We start from the raw sequence: 21395 nt of genomic DNA on the forward strand, positions 1-21395 counted from the left end.
GGGTTCATTTTAGTTTGCAGATGCTCTTCTGCTGTCCTCACACCTTGCTGGTACAGCCATTCAAGTCACTCTGCCTTGAGAGGAGAATTCATGTATCTACTGGAAGAGCTTTAGGCAAAGAAATTAAAGATGTTACCTATGAGTCAGGGACAGTGCAATGGAAAAACAAGTAAAGAATCCAGAAATAAAATGCAGGTCTGCTTTCTTCTCACAGTTTTGGATTCCAGTGTTTTAAAAGTAATCTCAGAGCCCTTTAAATGACTCAGAGTGGTTATCTGTTTTAGTAACAATATTAGAACAATATTAGAAGTATAATTAAAATTCTAATCCTGTTTATTAAGTCACTGATAAGTTTTATCCAATCCTATGTCCAGTCTTTAACTGTCCTCTAGTCTTAAGAACGGTTTCCCTGTTTCTGTTTAATGTGAGTAAAAGGTGTGCCCTCCCTGAAATCTGATACCATTGGAATGTTCGCAGTGAGTTTTTTGACAGAAGAACATCTATATGCCTTTGTGCCACTCCTGTTTGTTTCCAGATGTCCCCACTCTAGTATTTGGAGTGTATTCCGTCTTGTAAAAAGGAATCACCACACTCCTGTGTTGCTGCTTGTTGGTTTACTTTTCACAAGTTTTAATGGTTGGTTTCCTGTGTTAGGATGGAGTGTTTCTTTAAGAGAGATTTATGTAAGGACATAAGTTTGCACATCTATTCATTAACCTGGTAATGCTGGCAGGAGCACACCCCTCATTTATCCTGTATAGTGGAGCTCAGGTGCAAGAAGGATCAGGTGCCCACAGAAGGAGTAAAAATTGGACTTTTAGTTGATGTCAGGCTGATTATTTACTTACTTAACCTGTTTGGAGGGTTTCACTCCTAGCCACTCTTTTTTTCTGATACTGCTATTAAAACCAGTGTTCATACAGTATCCAAGACAGCAGGTGTCCACAACTATCCATTACTCACTGTCTGCCTTAGGGCTTCTCTGGTGGCTCAGATGGTAAAGAATCTGCCTGCAATGCAGGAGACCCAGGTTCGATCTCTGGGTTAGGAAGATCCCCTGGAGAAAGAATGGCATCCCACTCCAATATTCTTGCCTGAGTTTTCCATGGACAGAGGTTGTCTACAGTCCATGGGGTCACAAAAGAGTCGGACATGACTGAGCAACTAACACAACACCCTGTCTACCTTGGCCTGATCAAACTTGAGTCATGCTTTTCTTTTCCTCTCAGACCCCTGGACTTTGGCTTGCCCCCAGTCTGTGTAAGCAGTAAATGCATTACCCCAGTCCAGTGGTGCTGTCTGCTTTTACCACTGGGTAAAAGCTTCATTTCTTCTCAAGGATTCCTTCCAGCCCTCTTACCCCTTCTTATAAAATTGTTTTTTTCTATTTGACGTTGAGATGCCTGTAGATCCAAAGCTTGCAGCATTTCCCCTATTGCAGTAGATGTTTGGAATATAATTATTCCTTAAGTCTGGATTTGATTTTACTCAAAAAAGGAAAAAAAAAATGACATTAACTTTGGGCTTTCCTTGTGGCTCAGCTGGTAAAGAATCTGCCTGCAATGCAGAAGACCTGGGTTTGATCCCTGTGTCAGGAAGATCCCCTGGAGAAGGGAAAGGCTACCCACTCCAGTATTCTGGCCTGGAGAATTCCATGGACTGTATAGTCCATGGGGTCGCAAAGAGTTGGACAAGACTGATCAAGCTTCACTTTCACTTTTCTTTGAAACACAGCGTCTCTGAGCTGTGACCCTTTTTATGGTAGGCTGTTGTTCTGGTTGCCTTTGTATCTAAAAGTTTGGTTTTAGGAACTGCCTTTATTGAAATATAGAATTTAAATCTGAAGGTGTACTCAAGTTTATTAGGAACCATAGGCTTTCTTCTTCTTGTTATCACTAGGAGTTTTAAGGTACTTCATGAAGAGAATGTTTTCATATATTTTCACCTTGTTTATTTGAATTGTGCTTAGCAACATTTCTGTTTTGTTGCTTATTATTTTCTCTTTTCCTGTGGCCTTTTTAAAAATTCATCTCTTTTGGGACAAAATGTCTCTTTTAGAGAGATCTAAATGTGGACATTGGTTGTAGAGTTGGCTCCAGTTCATAGCATACTGACTCAAAGATGCTTGAGACTGAGAAACAGGTCCTGTGCCTTGGAGAGTGAACAGTGTGACCTTTGAGTCATGATAGCAAATTGTCTACTGGTTTTATGTTTTAAAAATATTGCTAGTAATTTACCTAACAGATACAAGGTAATGTCTAGATGTGTATTTTTACACATAACTGAGTTTAAACCTCATAAGAACCCTAAACAATAGATACTGCTACTATTTGCAACTTGCTCATGAGGAAAAAGAAGCACTGAGAGACCAAGTGAATGGACCACAGTCACAGGTGGTAAGTTGGGAGTTTGATTTTCAAACCAGACTCTCTGGCACCAGGGGCTTATGCTATTAACCATTATACTATGTACGCAGCCTTTCTTAATGCCCAGTTACTCATTTCTTTCAACAGTGTTCCTAATATAATTATACCTATTTTAAGGAAACTTAGCTTTGTTTTTGAGACTATGGAAAAAGTTTCAAAAACAATGAAAAGGAGGGTATTTTAATTGTTCTTTGCTAAATAGGTTTGTCATGGAAATTGCACTTGCTTAGATAGTGGATATATTGTAAAAGTACAACTGACCTAAGAATAAGGTATGCTTTTTTTCCAGTTGTCTGATACCACTGGGTTTCAAAATTGATCTTTTAATAATGGACTATTTTTACATCACTGTGCTAGGTTTCCCAGGGTCAATATTCAGAAGTCATTGTTTGTATTACAGCAATCAGAGTGTTTCTTTATTGTTTTATTTTTTTCTTCCTCTGTGTATGTTAGTGATTGGTGTCTCCATCAGTGTGTTACAATTTAACCAAAGAGGTTACAATCAAAACATCTGCTGGCAGTTTTCTTGACTACCCTGGTAATGCTGGCATAGGCTGTCCCCACTGGCACATTTTATTTACCATTTTAAGATGTGATTAGCTGTCCTGGCAAGGACCTGATGAGACAGGGAGGTAGACAAAGCAGGCATTGGAGGGACAGATGAGTATATTAAAGCACAGAGTAAAATTTGGAAAGATTAGTCCAGGAAGGGAAAGGCAGCCATGGTGTTTAGACCAGCTAGACAGGAAGTCTAGGGTTAGGATTCAGATTCCAGGCTTAAGTGACTGGTCAGTGAGTTTGTGAAAACATAAAGAACTGATGTTGAAGCTGAAACTCCAATACTTTGGCAACCTGATGCGAAGAGCTGACTCATTTGAAAAGACCCTGATGCTGGGAAAGATTGAAGGCAGGAGGAGAAGGGAACGACAGAGGATGAGATGGTTGGATGGCATCACCGACTCAATGGATATGGGTTTGGGTGGACTGTGGGAGTTGGTGATGGACAGGGAGGCCTGGCGTGCTGCGGTTCTTGGGATCACAAGGAGTCGGACACAGTTGAGCGACTGAACTGAAAGAAACAACTGTCCCTTACATTTGGCTGCTCAGACACTTTGTTGCTGAGAAGATCTGAGGATGATTCCAGTGAGGTGTACTTGTTTAGGATGTTTCTCAGAAGCAGATCACCAGTTATCAAATCTTATGTAGACTGTTGATGTAGAGAGGAAAAGGATTGTGAATCCTAATATATACAGAGAGTGAAAGAGAAGGTGGAAGAGGGATCCGTCATAGTAACACAATTGATAGTAGCTGTCAGCAGCTTTTGTTTTACGCTAGAGTTTCTCATTATCATAAACATTAACATTTTGGGCTGGATAATTCTCTGTTGCTGGGGTCAGGGGGTGCATGGTTGCGGGCGCTGTAGGATGTTTAGCATCATCCCTGGCCTCTCTATCCACTACATTTGAGCAGCACCTACCAAGTTGTGACAACCAAAAATGTCTCCAGATATTGTCACATGTCCCCTAGTAGACAAAATTATCCTCAATTGTAAACCACTGGTTGACACATAAAAAAGAATAGCTGTATTACTGTTCCCTGTCCCCTCAGCGTGGGGAGACAGATGATTTAATAATCACATGGTTGTTAACATTTAATAAAAAATTTCACCAAAAAGTTAGATGATGGTGCTGAGCATAAGTGGGACAGGGAACCTGATCAATTAAAAGCCTTTTCCCTGCCCTTTTGCTGATTTCAGATCCTCCCCATCTTTGAGAAATAAGTTAAAAGCTATGTCCCCAGTAAAGCGCAAATAGAGAAGTACTGTTTCTGTTTCTCTGATATGTATCCAGCATCTTTTAATGAATTTTAAATTACATAAATAAAAATGAATTCATTTGAAGAAATACTAAAATGTTATTTCTAGCCCACAATAAATTAGAGAATCTGACAGTTCTCTTGACACATCTAGAAAATCTAAAATATAGCAACATTCATTCTTTTAAATATAAAATCTTTTAAGTATATAGCTAAGTACTGCCAAAAGATATAATCAATAAACCAGTCTATAATAGGAATGGAAAAGAGTGTTACTTGAGCCAAATGGAAGACTATAGCCCAGGAGACAGATTCAGGAAGCACTTGAATTGTGTTCTACTGGACTACAAAATGGGGAAGTTTATAAAGGCAAACACTGCAAAATTAACTTAAGTTGTTTGTCAAGAATTATAATTAGACTAGGGATCCAATTGTGAATTGATGTCATATTAGGTTTCCTTGTGTTTGTTGCCAAGGCACTTGAGTTCTCATAGCCACAGACTTAGAACAAGGCCTTGAATTTAGGCAAAGAGGGGAGTTGGAACTGAAAAGCCCCAGAAAGCTGGAGCTGAAAACCCTCAGAATTCTATAAACACAGAGAAAGGATTCACATAGTGTAAAAAACAGCTGATGAGCACAAGGAGATGCTCAGCTGGCTTCTTGGTTGTAGCTTTGTTCTGCACCAAAACAAAAGATTTCCATGAGTTTTCTAAGACAAGAGCCTGCTCTCCCTGAGGCTGTAATTCAGATTTACGTTACTTGCATGATACAGGAGCTTCCAACCTGAGAAATAACACAAAAATGACCCTGACAGGTGATACTTCTGCAGGAAAGCAAATGAAAAACATCTGTGGAAGGAGGAATCGTTCTCCTTGGCTGTGCAGTTCATATTTGGACCTGCTTGCGAGACAGAAATGTGAAGTGCAGTGAAGCAGTTCTAACACTGAGCATCCACTAAGGAGCAGTGGGATTACACCTTCTAGAACTTCAGACTCTAGAATACCGGGGAAGGATGTGAAGGAAGCAATACTTGAAACATGAGAAAAGAACATTATGCTATTAAAAATATATATATATATATATGTTGGGGGGTATCTGTATAAGGTGATGGATAATCATTTTCCAATATATATAGGTCTAGTCATTATGATGTACACACTGAACTTACATAGGGTTGTATGTCAAGCATGTCTCAGTAAAACTGAAAGGGAAAAAAAATCACTTTTGAAAAATAGCTGAATAGAACTTCTGGGGATAAAAACAAAACTTGTCAGACTTGACTATTCACTGCTTCCATTCTCAGATCTCTCTCTTTTTGCCAGTGGTAATCTCTGTACAATGTATGTGTTTATGTGTGTAGTAACCATAGAAGCTATATAGTATTTTTGGCTATTCTTTAATATTAATATTATAAACCCATATGTATCCATCTGAAAATTGCTTTTTTTTGGTCATCCTCCAACATTAATTCTGGGGGCTCTAGCCATATCATCTATGCATGTAGCATGTTCTTTTAGCTGTGTGTACAGTATAGATACACAGGCTTGGGTATTTTTCTCTCAAGAGACCTTAGTTTGCTTAAATTTTTTTCTAATGTAAACCATAGAGCAACAGACACTTCTACATATCTCTTTCTGGGCATGGTTGTCTGTGTTCTTCTAGGATAAATACCACAAAATAGAATTGCTGAATTAGAAACTATGCACATTTTAACACCTACTTGCAAACTGGCCTCCAAAGTATCTTGATAATTTAATCCTTCCCCCCGTTTGCATATTTGAGTATAATTTTCTCTAGATCCTGACCAGCCTTGATGTTACTAAACTCTTTGCTATTATGAGCATGAAAAGGTCTACCTGTTGTTTTAATTTGCATTCTGGAGTTAGACGTATATGTGTGCATTTATATGTTAATATCATTTATTCAATTGTCTATTGGGCTTATGAAAAAAGTGAAAGTGTTAGTTGCTCAGTAGTGTCTGACTCTTTGCGACCCAAGAGATGGTAGCCTGCCAGGCTCTTCTGTCTATAGAATTCTCCAGGCAACAACACTAAAGTGGATAGCCATTCCCTTCTCCAGGGGATATTCCAGACTCAGGGATGGAACCCAGGTCTCCCGCATTGCAGGAAGATTCTTTACTGTCTGAGTCACCAGGGAAGCCATTGGGCTTATATGCTCTTCAGTTTATACAAATGAGACAGCTATAAATTTTGAGTAGTAATTTTTACTTTTTAGAAAAATTGCAAATATTCTTTCTTTAATTTTTTACATTTTTTTTTTATTGTGTATTAAATTTTATTTACACATTTCTGTTAATATTTTCATAGGAGTTTTTTAACCTTCCATTTTTAAACCATTTAAAACATGATTCTTTGTATTGTGTGTGATAGAACACTAACATTATTATATAGATGTATTATTTTATATAGACATATTATTTTATATATGTCCCCAAATGTCCCTAAATCCTTGCCTGAATAGTTCTTTTTTTCCCTACTATTTTGAAATACCACCCTGATCATATTACAAATTCCCTTATGCTATTTTGTTTCTCTACCGTTTAAATGTTTTTCAAACTTTTAATAGTGCTCTACAAAGTAAGGAACGATTTACCTTGTGAACTGATGTACTACCATGCATGCATGCACATGTCAAGCAACACCCACACGTAATAGATGTGTTACACTTTGATGATTTCTATCTTACAACCCATGAAAAAACAAATCTGATGGTAATTAAGTTGATTTTCTGGTCTACTGTTTCCAACTTGCAATCTGAAAATTTCTGCTTATTTTATATCATTAATTTTCTTGGTGTTTTCCAGCATCACTAACAAATTAATATTACTTCTTGAAACATTATACTTTTGTTACTTTTTTTCAAAAACTAGCTTTTTCTAATTCCTGTACTTTTACTCTTTCAAGTGGATTTTTTGTTTGGAACCAAGTTCCATAAAAAATCCTTTTTGGATCTGACTGACTTTTAACTGAATCTATGGATTATTTTGGGGGGGGGAATATTAGTATTTTTATAATCCGCTATGATTTTTCCAGTAGTCATGTATGGATGTGAGAGTTGGACTGTGAAGAAAGCTGAGGGCCGAAGAATTGATGCTTTTGAACTGTGGTGTTGCAGAAGACTCTTGAGAGTCCCTTGGACTGCAAGGAGATCTAACCAGTCCATTCTAAAGGAGGTCAGCCCTGGGATTTCTTTGGAAGGAATGATGCTAAAGCTGAAACTCCAGTACTTTGGCCACCTCATGCAAAGACTTGACTCATTGGAAAAGACTCTGATGCTGGGAGGGATTGGGGGCAGGAGGAGAAGGGGACGCCAGCGGATGAGATGGCTGGATGGCATCACTGACTCAATGGACATGAGTCTGAGTGAACTCCGGGAGTTGGTGATGGACAGGGAGGCCTGGCGTGCTGCGATTCATGGGGTCACAAAGAGTCGGACATGACTGAGCGACTGAACTGAACTGCATACTCTGTTGTCACCTGTGATTTAGATCTCATTTGACTTGGAATATCTATTTAGTTAAAATTTTCCACATACATATATATATATATATATACACACACACACTTAAAATTTGTACATAGATACACAACATGCCTATACACACATACACATACATGTTGCTACAGTCAAGCTAATTAACATGTCATCTTCTCACATAGTTATCATTTTTTGTGTGTGAAGAATGCACTTAAAACCTACTGTCTTAGCATATTTCCAGTGTTCTATACAGAATTATTAATTATAGTCTTTATGCCTATATATAGTAGCTGTAAAGTCTTAGACTCTCTAGTCTTACTCACTCTATGTAACTGCAACCTCATACATACCCTTTGATCACCCTGTCCCCACCCCTCTTCTGTCCCTGATAACATCAACATTCTGCTCTCTGCTTGTTTGAATTTGACTTTCTTTTTAGATTCCACATATTAGTGAAGGGGCTTCCCTCATAGCTCAATTGGTAAAGAATTTGCCTGCAATGCAGGAGACCTGGGTCCGATTCCTGGGTTGGGGAGATCTGCTGGAGAAGGGAAAGGCTACCCACTCCAATATTCTTGGGCTTCCCTTGTGGCTCAGCAGATAAAGAATCTGCTTACAATGCGGGAGACCTGGATTTGATCCCTGGATTGGGAAGATTCCTTGGGGAATGGAAAAGCTACCCTTGGAGAATGGAAAAGCTACCCTTTCCAGTATTCTGGCCTGGAGAATTCCATGGACTATACAGTCCATGGGGTCGCAAAGAGTCGGAGATGACTGGGCTACTTTCACTTTCATATTAGTGAAATCATACAGTATTTTTTTCTCTGTTTCTGGGTTATTTCACTTAGCATAATGTCCTTAATGTACTTACCTCTTTTTAATAAGAGTTTCTATTTTTAAAGCATGTTTGGAAACACTGTCCTATGTGAAAAATTTTAATTTGCTTTTTCCATTTGTTTTTTTTTTTTAAATGTAAGAACAAAGTAGATTTTTATTTCACATGATATGATTCCTAAATGAACCCATTAAGGTCTGCTGCTGCTGCTGCCGCTGCTAAGTCGCTTCAGTCATGTCCGACTCTGTGCGACCCCATAGACGGCGGCCCACCAGGCTCCTCCGTCCCTGGGATTCTCCAGGCAAGGACACTGGAGTGGGTTGCCATTTCCTTCTCCAATGCATGAAAGGAAAAAGTGAAAGTGAAGTCGCTCAGTCATATCCGACTCTTCGCGACCCCATGGTCTGCAGCCTACCAGGCTCCTCCGTCCATGGGATTTTCCAGGCAAGAGTACTGGAGTGGAAGGTTACAAATGGCTTAAAGGTCCACATACTTTTTTTCCCCTTCCAGTTTTATTGAGATATCATTGACATATAGCACTGTTTAAGGTATACATCATAATATGACTTATATACATCATGAAATTATTACCATATAAGTTTATTGAATAGCCACTATCCTATGCAGATAAAAAAATTAAGAGAGTTCCCTAGTAGCCTAGTGGTTAGAATTCCAGGCTTTCACTTCTGTGACCCAGATTCAATTGCAGGTTAGAGAACTGAGATCCTGCAAGTCATGTGGTATGAGCAAAAAAATAAAAAGTTTCATTATGATGAGAACTGTTAGGCTTTACTCTCTTAACAACTTTCATATATAACATACAGCAGGTGTTAATCATGTTTATCCTGTTGTACAGGATAACATCCCTTTTTGTTGTTGTTGAGTGGCTACGTTGTGTCCAACTCTTTGCCATCCCGTGGACTGTAGCATACCAGGCTTCCCTGTTGTTCACTATCTCCCGGAGTTTGCTCAAACTCATGTCCATTGAGTCAGTGATGCCATCCAACCATCTCATCTTCTGTCATCCCCTTCTTCTCTTGCCCTCAATCTTTCCTTGCATGAGAGTCTTTTCCAATGATTCTGCTCTTCATATCAAATGGCCAGAGTATTGGAGCTTCAGCTCTAGCATCAGTCCTTCCAATGAATATTCAGGGTTGATGTTCTTTAGGATTGAATGGTTTGATCTCCTTGTTGTCCCAAGGACTTTCAAGAGTCTTCTTCAGCACCACAATTCAAAAGCATCAATTGTTCAGCACTCAGTGCTTTTTATGGTCCAACTCTCACGTCTGTACATGAATTGGAAAAGTCAGAGTTTTGACTATATGGACTTTGTCGGCAAAGTAATGTCTCTGCTTTTTAATATGCTGTCTATGTTTGCCATTGTTTTTTTCCAAGGACAAGTGTCTTAATTTTATGGCTTGAGTCACTGTTTGCGGTGATTTTGGAGCCCAAGAAAATGAAATCTGTCACTATTTCCACTTTTCCTCCATCTATTTGCTGTGATGTGATAGGACCAGTTTCTATGATCTTAGTTTTTTGAATGTTGAGTTTCAAACCTGCTTTTTCAGTCTCCTCTTTCACCCTCATCATGAGTCTCTTTAGTTCTTCTTCACATTCTGCTATTTGAATGGTATCATCTGCCTATCTGAGGTTGTTGATAATTCTCTTGGAAATTTTGATTCCAGCTTGTGATTCATTCAACCCAGCATTTCGCATGATGCACTCTGCATTTAAGTTAAATAAGCCAGGTGACGATATATAGCCTTGACATACTCCTTTCCCAATTTTGAACCCGGTTCATTGTTCCTTATCTGGTTCTAACTGTTGCTTTTTGATCTGCAGGACAGTAGGAGGGCACAGTCACATTAAAATCAAATCCCATACTCGCTGGGTAGGCAAACCACAAACTGGAGAACAGTAATGCCAAAGAATTTCTTACAATGTTATGAAGGTTCTAGGCTCCACATCAGACTTCCCAACCTGGGGATACAGCAAAGGGACTGGGAATCCCCAAAGAATCTGACTCTGAAGGCCAGCTAGATTTGATTATAGGACTTCCATGGGATCCAGGGAAGCAGAAACTCTTTGAGGGCACAAACAAAACCTTGTGCAGGGGGCCCAGGGGAAAGGGGCAGTGACCCCTCAGGAGACTGAACTAGACCTGCCTGTGTGTGTTTGAGGGTCTCTTGTGGAGTCATGGGTTAGCAGTGGCCTGCTGTGGGGACCGGGACACTGGCAGCACCAATCCTGGAAGGCATGTGTTGGCATAAGTCCCCTTGGTGGTCAACATTAGCTCTACCACAGAGCCTGTAGACTCCAGGACTGGGTCGTCTCAGGCCAAACAACTAACAGCAACGGAACACTGCTCTACCTAGGATTAAAGATTTACTGAGCAGGGCCCTACCCATCAGAGCAAGACCCAGTTTTCCCCACAGGCAGTCCCTCCCATCATGAAGCTTGCACAAGCCTCTTACCCTCATCCAACAGAGGGCAGACAGAAGAAGCAAGAAGTACATTACATCCCTAGTACTTATCTATCTTATAATTGGAAGTTTGTACCTTTTGGCCACTATCCTGTTTCCCTTCCCCAGACCCCCACCTCTGGTCATCATGGGTCTGATTACCTTTTTCTATGAGTTTGTTTGTTTTTAAAGTATAACACTACAACACTATTTTAGTTTCTGGTGCATATTACAGGGATTATATATTTCTCTATATTTCAAAATGATCAACACTATAAGTCTAGTTAAGTCTACACCATCTGTAACCATATAAAGATGTTACATTATTATTGGCTATATTCCCCACACTGTATATTTCTCATCTGTGACTTCTGTATTTTGTAAGAAAGTTCATACCTCCTATTCTCTCTCACCTATTTCTCTCAACCCTCTCCCCACCTCCCCTCTGGCAACCATATGTTTGTTCTCTGTTTCTGTGACTATGTTTCTGGTTGGTTGTGTTTGTTCAGTTGTTCTGCTTTTTATATCCCATATAGAAGTGGAATCATTTAGTAATTTTCTTTCTCTGACGTATTTTGGTTTGCATAATACCCTCTAGGTCCTTCGTGTTGCAAATGGAACTGTCTTGTTTTAACTTACTTTGGTTTACATAATACCCTCCAAGTCGTTCATGTTGTTGCAAAATGGCAAGATTTCATTATTTTTTTATGGCTGAGTAATATTCCTGTGTGTGTGTGCGCGTGTGTAGATTACATCTTCTTTATCAATCATCTCTTATTGGGCACTTAGGTTGCTTCCATATCTTGGCTATTGTAAATAATGCTGCAGTGGATATAGGGGTGCATGTATCTTTTAGAATTAATGCTTCTGTTTTTTTGAATAAACACCCAGGAATGGAGTTTCTGGATTGTATGGTGTTTCTATATTTAATTTTTTGAGAAACCTCCATAGCGTTTTCCATAATGGGTGCACCACTTCACGTGTCCACCAGTAGTGCACAGGGGTTCCCTTTTTCCCACGTTCTTATCAGTACTTGCTATTTGTTGGCTTTTGGGTAATAGCCATTTTGATAGGTGTGATATCTCACTGTGCTTTTGATGTGCATGCCCCTTTATGATTAGTGATGTTGAGCATCTCTTCATGTGCATGTTGACCATCTGTATGCCTTCTTTGGAAAAGTTTCTGTTCAGGTCCTTTGCCAATTTTTTATGCAGGTTTTTTTTTTTTATGTTGAGAAAGGTTCATATACATTTAAAATGTTAAGACTGTATTGGGACAGAGGTAAATTACTCTGAACTAAAGAACATTCTTTTTAAAAATATAATTCTGGAACTGAGCAAATGAGTATGGTTTGAGAGATGTAGATGTCATGGATGCTTTTATAACACAGTAAAACAGCAGAAATGCATTGCACTTGTGGAGTTTTGGGGAAGTTGAAACATTGTCCATTGAGTTAAATAGACAGACTATTTTTTTGCTAACCAAAAATATTTTCATATTAGAGATAAAACTTTTTACATGTTTTTAATGCTTGTGATTTCTTCACGGGAAGGAAATCAGGCTGCAGAAACACTAGCATATATAAAAAGCAGTGAGATAACAGTTAAGGCTTGGAGAGTGACTTGGCAAGAAGAAAGACTACACTGCAGTTTTAATGGAAGCATTTAGTTGAAAGTATAAATGTTTAAAATATGTTGATCAAGGTAAAATATTTTTTCTTTTTCATTTTATTTTCTATCTGTATAAGGTGATGGATGCCCTTAAACTTTTATGGTAATCATTTCATAATGTACATAAATCAGAACATTATGCTGTAAACTTATTATAGTGTTATATGGCAATTGTGTCTCAAACTGGAGAAGAAAAGAATTTTTAATTAAAAATGTTAATCACATCATTCATCTAGTACCACACTGCTGTATTGTTTTGTTGTTGTTGCTCAGTTGTATCTGACTCTTTGCTACCCCATGGACTGCAGCATGCCAGGCTTCCCTGTCCTTTACTATCTCCCGGAGTTTGTTCGAACTCATGTCCATTGAGTCAATGATGCCATCCAACCATCTCGTCCTCTGTTGCCCTCTTCTCCTGCCCTCAGTCTTTCCCATCAGCAGTGTCTTTCCCAATGACTTGGCTCTTCCCATCAGTATTGGAGCTTCAGCTTCAGCATCTGTCCTTTCAATGAATATTGAAGGTTGATTTCTTTTAGGATTGACTGGTTTGATCCTTACTGTCCAAGGGACTCTCAAGAGTCTTCTCCAGCACAATTCAAAAGCATCAGTTTTTCAGTGCTTAGCCTTCTTTATGGTACAGTTCTCACATCTGTACATGACTACTGAAAAAAACCATAGCTTTGACTATATGGACCTTTGTTGGCAAAGTGATGTCTCTGCTTTTTAATATACTGTCTAGGTTTGTCACAGCTTTTCTTCTGAGGAGCAAGCAGAAGAAATATATTGTTATGTTATAAATTTGTTTCATCTTCTATTAATGTTTTCTTTCATTTAAAATCTTGGTTCAGTAGTTTGAAAGTGATGAAGTTATTTCCATTGTTATGAGCATTTCACATCTTTGAGAGCTGGGATATACTATTTATTGGTTATAAGAATCTGGACTCAGCCACACCTAAGTTTGAGATTTTCTGCTATTATTATATTTATGCTTGATTTTGGGCAAGATAGTCAAACTCTGCTTGCTTTAGCTTCCTCATCCATGAAATAGTGAGAGAATAATGGCACTTAACACTGTGGAACTGCTGTGAGGATTAAATGATATAATTAATATATAACTTTTAGCAACATACATGATAACTTTGTTATAACCCCCAGTGAGATAAATGGTGAGAGGAAAGAAGTGGGTAATTATTCAGCAATTACTATGTTATATGACTACTACTTTTTCATGATAGCTCATTTAATCCTTTCTACTGTCTCATAAAATATATATTGTCCCATTTTAGAAATGGGGAAATTGAAGTGTCCAGTATACTTTGTTTTGCCCTCCCCCTACAAGAGCCCCTGACATCAGGCCGCTCTCTTGTGAAATGGGGGAATGATTCATATTCTAACTTCCTGCTATGTTGGGAGGCTCCAGTTAACCGCATCACCAAGAAGAGCGTGGTGCCCTGGAACCACCTTCTGGAACATAAATACCTCTACACTGCTTCCTGCTAGGAGTGATAATGGCACGGCATCTCTCTGCCAGTTCTCCCCAGAAAAGTTTGTCATCAGCCTTATGAGGGGCCAAAGATATAATGCAAGAATCAAATTGCCTTTTCTGGGTTCTCTGACCTTGAGCATCTCTTGCCCTGCAGCGAGGCCCAGCTCTCTTTGCTCTGAACAGGGGAACCCTGCAGAAGTTAAGACTTGGGCTGAGCAGCATTCAGCAGGAGTAAACTCAACTCAGACCTGGGAAAGAGATTCACAGATGTCTACAAAGACTTTATCCCTAAAGCAGAGTTTTGTCAGATATGAAAGGGTGTTTTGGAGATTTGAGTGATGGTGCATGTCCACATGTCCACCATGCTCATGTCTGCCACATGTCCTAGACATTTTGACTTCCTGAGACTTTCTTTACAAACTCAGCTTTCCTTTCAGAAATGAAGGAGGGGAATAAACCAAACCAGTTCAGTCTTCTGAGGAGCCATGCAGTACCAGCAAAGGCTGTGACTGCTATGAGCAGAGACTACAGAGATGCAGACCCCTCCATATGTGTGGAATTGTGTAGTGTTTGTCCTGGGGCTGCCTTATTTCACATGGTGTGGTGTCCATGGGTATGGTGTCCTTAGAGTTCATCAGTGTTGCTGTATATTGTTGCTGAATGAATTACCTTCTTTTTTAAGGCTGAGTGATGTTTCACTGTTTGTATATACCCCATTGTTTTTGTCTGTTCATCACTGATGGATGGATGGAGTGTTTCTGTATCTTGGCTGTTGTGACATGAGGTATCCAAAATAGTCAAATTCAAAGAAGCAAGGGCTTCCCTGGTGGTTCAGATGGTAAAGAATCCACCTGTAATGCAGGAGACCCAGGTTTGAGCCCTAAGTTAAGATCCCCTGGAGAAGAGAATGGCTACCCACCTCTGTATTCTTGCCTGGAGAATTCCATGAACAGAAGACCATGGTGGGCTTCAATCCATGGGATCACAAAGAGTCAGACACAAGTGAGTGACTGACAGTTTCATGGAAGCAAAGAATATAGTGGTAGTTGCCAGGGGCTAGTGGGAGGGGGAAATGGGGAGGTATTAGTCAAATGTACTAAGTTTCAGTTATGCAAGATGAGTCAGTTCTACTATACAGCAGTGTGCCTACAGATGAGATGGTAGGTCTCATGGTAAGTGTTCCTTCTATGATTAAAAGAAAAAGAATACCCCCCCCCCCCACTTTTTTGGCAGATGAAAGGTATCTAATCAGAGCAGATAAATAATCCAAGTTTTGCTTTAGAAGGACAACTTTGTTGTTGTTATAGAGAACAAGCAGAAGAGGAACTGTAGTCAAGAGAAGTTAGGAAGTCATTTTTCTGGTCCTGGTGAAAGATAATGAAAGTGTAGGGGAGGAGAAGGTTTTCCTGGACCCTCTTAGGGGGTCCCTGACTGGGTGTGAAAATTAAACTGAAAAAGTAGATTAATAGGAGAAAAGCATGAATATTAATTTAATGTAAGTTTTATGTGACACACATCCTTCATAAGGAAATGAAGACCCAAGGAAACAGTTAAATCTGCATATTTTTGTGCTAGGCTTGATGAAAAGTGAATAGTTATAGGAGAATATGATAGAGAGTATGAGATACATGTAATAAACTGGGAGAAATTTAGAAAATCCTGTTGTTAGAATTCTTCTATGTGTCCCTTTGTCTATGGAGATAAAGATGCTCCTTTCCCCCAAGTACAGAGAGGGCACCTTTGTATCAGGGTTTTATGAGCTGTTTCAGGAGAGGTGGGCAAAGGGAATGCCAGTGACCTTCCTGCTTCTGCTGTTTTCACAAACTCCTTCAGCTTAAGATAGTTAGTATACCAAGGTGCCATATTTTGGGGGTAGCATGTTCTCAATCTCATCAAAGCCTCTAAGTAAGGGGGTTAGAGACAATTGGGCAAATCTTACATTTCAGAGATAAAAATCAACTGAATTCTACTGGATGTGATTTTCTTAGGGGTCAGGAGAAGAGAAGGCTAATGCATCTCCCTTGGCCCTTTTGAAATTGAAGAACATTTGGGATATCTAGATTTAGATGCTCAGTAGACAGCTGGAGCTGTGGGCCTGGAGGTCAGGAAGAAAGTCTTGAATGGAGCTAACAGTTTTACAAATAAAGGATATTAGAAATAATAGTTGAGTCCAACATGGGAAGGTCAAATTGAAAAGTAAAAAGACTAGAGAGCAAAGTCCCAAGGGAGAACAACATTTAGGGGTAGTTGGAAGAATTAATGTACACATTAATTAATGTACACATTTTCACAATGTTAGGATTGTGAAACAAGAGCAAAGTTAAGGGAATTTCGGGTTTCGCAGGTGGCTCAGTGGTAAAGAATCCTCCTGCCAATGCAGGAGATACAGGAGACACTGGTTCCATCCCTGGGTCAGGAAGATCCCATGGAGAAGGAAATGGCAACTCATTCCAGTATTCTTACCTGGAGAATCCCATGGGCAGAGGAGTCTGGTGGGCTATAGACTATGAGGTCCCAAAGAGTTGGACATGACTTAGTGACTGAGCACACAAAGGGAATTTTGAGGAGTGGGGCTTCCCTGGTGGTTCAGATGATAAAGAATCCACCTGCAATGTGGGAGACTTGGTTTCGATCCCTGAGTTGGGAAGATCCCCTGGAGGAGGGTATGGCAATCCACTCCAGTATTCTTGCTTGGAGAATCCCCATGGACAGAGGAGCCTGGTGGCCTACAGTCCATAGGGTTGCAAAGAGTTGGATATGACTGAGCACATAGAGGTAGTCTCTGGCAACATCTGATGTTTTGAAGACATCAGACAAAAACACGCTTGGAAAGAAGTCATCAGGTTAAGTAGGCCATTTTTAACCCAAGAGAAAGCACTTTCTGTAATGTGGCAGGATAGAATATTCTATAGACAGAGACTCTTAGGAAGAAGTAGATTTCTTTGACAGACAGGACTAGGATTTATGGCTGTCCTAGAGCGAGGAAAATTTACAGAAAACAGAAGCTCAGGACCAAATACAGCAGATCTAGAAACATTTTCTCCTGTTACTAGTACCTAGTATAATTTGTGCATGTACATCTGCTGAAATGTATAAATCCCTTCAGTTTTACCTGACTCATATTTTTTTCTCCTGTATAATTGGATTTTGTTAAGGTCTTTCCATACCTAGGAGTTTTGTTTTGTTTTGCTTTTTGGGCATAAAATTCAATTCAGCAGTTTTGGAATTACATGGGTAGTCATTTCAAGCATGTGCTCGCTCACAAAGCGCTTCACACTAGCTGTGCTTCACTGTTCGAAAAACTTTGCACCTAGCCATTGATTGCTTAAAGAAGCATTTTTGTAAAGTTTTAAATGTAATTAAGAGTGATGTTATGCTGTTTTAAATTCGGTTTTTTTCTTTCTACGTTTTGGCTCTGTATTACGCTTTTAATGATACTATACTATTGAACATGAGATGGAAAATGTGTTTCTATAAAGCAATGTCCTCTCTCAAACCCAGCCTCTTCCTTCCCAGTAGAAGTAAGCATCACTGGTCTGATTTTTGTATAGTCTCTTCCGTGCTTTTTAAGATTGTTTTATCACTTAGGTGTACATCCCTAAATATTATAATTTGTTTTACTTTTTTTAAAATGCATGTTTTAAAATGTTTTTCTATTCTCTGTATTTCCCAAAAACTAGTAATTGGATTGAGAGACTTAGTTTTAGGGCTCCCTTCCACTTTACTTTTTTTTTTGGACAAACTTAATTCTTAGGTAATGTGGTGTTCCTCCTCAGCAGACACAATTCTGTTGTTGAGATGATTGCAGCGGTGATGCAAAATGCCTGTTCCTGTGATTTCTGCATTTATTTGTTGAAATTCTATAAAGAGAAAGTTATCCTTCTTTCTTATTTGGTTACCAGTGGTACAATTAGTATAGAAAGAGCAGTGTGCATACTTGATTTTTGTTTTTAATTTACCACTGTTCAAAATTTTAATAAGTCGGCTCTATGTATCTTCCTAAAGTTTGATATATATATATATAAATAAATGTTTACATCTTCCTATTAATATATAGATATATCACCTAATGGCGTTGTACTGGTATTTCAAATGCAGTGAAAACTCAGAATTGCAGGATGTTTATTTAAATTCTTCTGTCCCACAACTGCATCTTTATCCCATTCCTACAGGTTCTTACAGATTTAAGAAAACTGGGAATGAGAGAATTAGTATATCATACAAAGTATAATCACAAACATTCTTGTAGTAACTACCAATAGCATGATCAGTAAAAGGAGTTACAACAGTCACTCCTTTCTGTTCCCACTGCTGCTAAGTCACTTCAGTCGTGTCCGACTCTGTGTGACCCCATAGACGGCAGCCCACCAAGCTCCCTTGTCCCTGGGATTCTCCAGGCAAAAACACTGGAGTGGGTTGCCATTTCCTTCTCCAATGCATGAAAGTGAAAAGTGAAAGTGAAGTCACTCAGTCGTGTCCGACTCTTAGCGACCCCGTGGACTACAGCCTACCAGGCTCCTCCGTCCATGGGATTTTGCAGGCAAGAGTACTGGAGTGGGGTGCCATTGCCTTCTCCATCTGTTCCCACTAGTTTTTGTGTTTCCAGTTGTACTGTTTCTACCCGGTCAGGAGCATATGACACTTCTTTAAATAGAACTCTTCCCCCTATATCCTTGTCAGCTAGCAAGAGTTTGAGTAGATTAAGATCTTAGAGTTAGGCTTTTGTGATTCTATTACTGTTGCAACAAACCTTTTTTTTCCAGCTATGCCTATCAAAGAAAATAATAAAGGGAACCAAATCTGTGTTGACAGAGGAATAATGCTTCAAAGGAATGTTACATTAGGTAACTGTAGATATAGCACTATTGTTGATTATTTAAACTTTTTATATGTTGAATTTTCCCTAAATGTAACTTGTACATCTTTTTTCATTTGTTTTATTTTGTGGCTAGTAGAACACTCCAATATGCCAGTAGAAAAAAATATCACTTTAGAAAGACCTTCTAATGTGGAGCTCATATGCCAGTTCACACCATCTGGAGATTTGAATTCAGTAAATGTGACTTGGAAGAAAGGTGATAAACTGCTTGAGGATAATTATCTCGTCAATGCAACGGGAGGCACCCTGTATACCCAACATAGGTGAGTATGCACGATTTTAACCTGTATGAAATCGGTTAAATTCTAGATACTTTTGCTGACTGAGCATTCTTTCCTTTGCTGTCGCTTGAATAGTATGCTAATACTCTAATTTGCACATTTACAGAATTGTTTCTTTTTTAAAATTTTGATTAAAGGCTGAGTCTTTTGGTGTTCATTAAGAAGCGTTTTTGAGAACTAAGCCTGTATTAATAACATAAATTATCTTTAGGGTCGCCGTCATTAACAGCAAACAGATGGGAAGCTATTCTTGTTTCTTTGGCGAGAAAAAGCAACAAAGGGGCACATTTAATTTGAAAGGTCAGTGCTAATCATTTATAGAGTAATAACTTTAAGTAATCTAGCGTGATACTCATAGAATTCTGAATCCTCAAATTTTAAAATGATTATCACGATACTAAGAAAGTCATCATATGCTTTCTGTGGAATTATAAGTGGTGATATTGAAAATGGAGTTTCCCAGTGCCTTCCCAGTTGAAAATACAGGTTTTAGTTTGAAAGACCAGGCTGCCAGGTCATTTATACATTTCTTGTAGCACTCTTTTGAATTTACTTATTTATTTAGCTCTCTAAACCCGGAGCTTTCATAATATTCTTCTGGGTGTCTGAATTATTGCACTCCTAACCTGTGAGATTATGCTTTTGGTGTTCTGTATCAGTGGCTCTAAAACTTGAGATTTTAGGGACCTATAAGGTTTAAAAATAATACGGGGATGCATAAAGGTTGCCTGCTTTTGATTTAATCAAATAAGGCCAAACCCTAGGCTGTAATCCACAGCTCTCCCCCATGGGGAAAAAACAAACAAACAAACAAAAAACAAGTCAAAGTATTTTTCTCTTGCCACCATTAAACCAAAACTTTAAAGGTCTTAATCTCATAATATAGACTAGTTGTTCAAATTGGGTAATTATCTTCACAAAAAAATCATATTTTATGATATTAACAGCTAGCTGCTCTGACCAAGTATACTGTCCCCAGAGTCCCATCAACAGCAGGATGGCCGGCTCCATCATAGCCATGATTTCAGCTCGTTGCCTCATTCATGCCTCCCTGTAGTCCCTCTGCAAGCAGACTCATTTCCTTCAGGTGGTTTTGTATATGTTCCTACTGAATAAATATAATAAATTCTGTATTTATGCACTTTGGTCTTGGCAAAGGCAGAATCTGTTATCATCTTTTGATTATTTTGATCATGGATGTTCTCTTTTAACCATCTTTCCTCTATTTGCCTAATTTAACCTAGTGAATGTTAGATACGTTGTATAAATTTCCTTCCCTTATTTCTTTTCTTCCTTTTTCTTTTCCTTTCTTTCCCCAGTCTTTTTCTCTGCCCGCTGCAACCATTCTAATGAGCTAACAGATACTAAACTTGTGGACACACACACAACCCTAGTAAACAATTTATTGTGTTTCCTTTAAATGCATAAAGAGAGTCTAGAGGTCTTGAGGAAATGCCTATCAAATCTTGAGGCTCAAAGTGCCTCCAGGAGATTCAGCTTTAAAAATTGCTTTTTTCTCTTCTTCTAAATAGCACGGTTTTCTAGAAGTATGTACTGTCATACCTATTCAAAGTTTGAATATTAAATTCATTTTTTCTTATTAGCACTCATAATAAATTCTTACATTACTACTTGGAACTGATCATTCTGGCCTCTAATGTGAAGAGAAGCATTTTCATTTACAATGTACCATGTTTTTGGGACTTCCCTGGTGGCTCAGACAGTAAAGAATATGCCTGCAATGCAGAAGACCCTGGTTTGATCCCTGGGTTGGGAAGGTCCCTGGAGAAGAGAATGGCTACCCACTCCAGTATTCTTGCCTGGAGAATTCCATGCACAGAGGAGCTTGATAGGCTACAGTCCATGGGGTGGCAAAGAGTCAGACATGACTGAGTGACTAACACTTTAACACTAAGAAATTTAATGCCAGTCTTAAAGGCGGCCTCTTGATTTATATCTATTTTGAGTAACTAGGTTGATGCTGGCTTTTGTTAGAAGCACCTACACAAGGTCTAGGTTTGAAATCAAGTGCTTGAGGAATAC

General features: G+C 38.9%; 1 protein-coding gene across 9 annotated transcripts in view; it reads left to right on the forward strand.

The window, feature by feature from the left end:
- EMB (embigin) overlaps positions 1 to 21395 on the forward strand; it is a 167291-nt gene that overhangs the window by 85109 nt on the left and 60787 nt on the right. For 6 of the 9 annotated variants that reach the window (XM_061393576.1, XM_061393577.1, XM_061393575.1 and 3 more), the window contains exons 5-7: positions 18956 to 19036; positions 19145 to 19334; positions 19564 to 19652. In XM_061393576.1, coding sequence (XP_061249560.1) covers positions 18956 to 19036; positions 19145 to 19334; positions 19564 to 19652 — 360 coding nt within the window. The remainder of the gene's footprint in view (positions 1 to 18955; positions 19037 to 19144; positions 19335 to 19563; positions 19653 to 21395) is intronic. The other 3 variants (XM_061393569.1, XM_061393572.1, XM_061393573.1) reach the window with 3 other exon arrangements.

The sequence above is a fragment of the Bos javanicus genome, chromosome 20, assembly GCF_032452875.1.
Source record: "Bos javanicus breed banteng chromosome 20, ARS-OSU_banteng_1.0, whole genome shotgun sequence".
NCBI classification, from domain to species: Eukaryota; Metazoa; Chordata; class Mammalia; order Artiodactyla; family Bovidae; genus Bos; species Bos javanicus.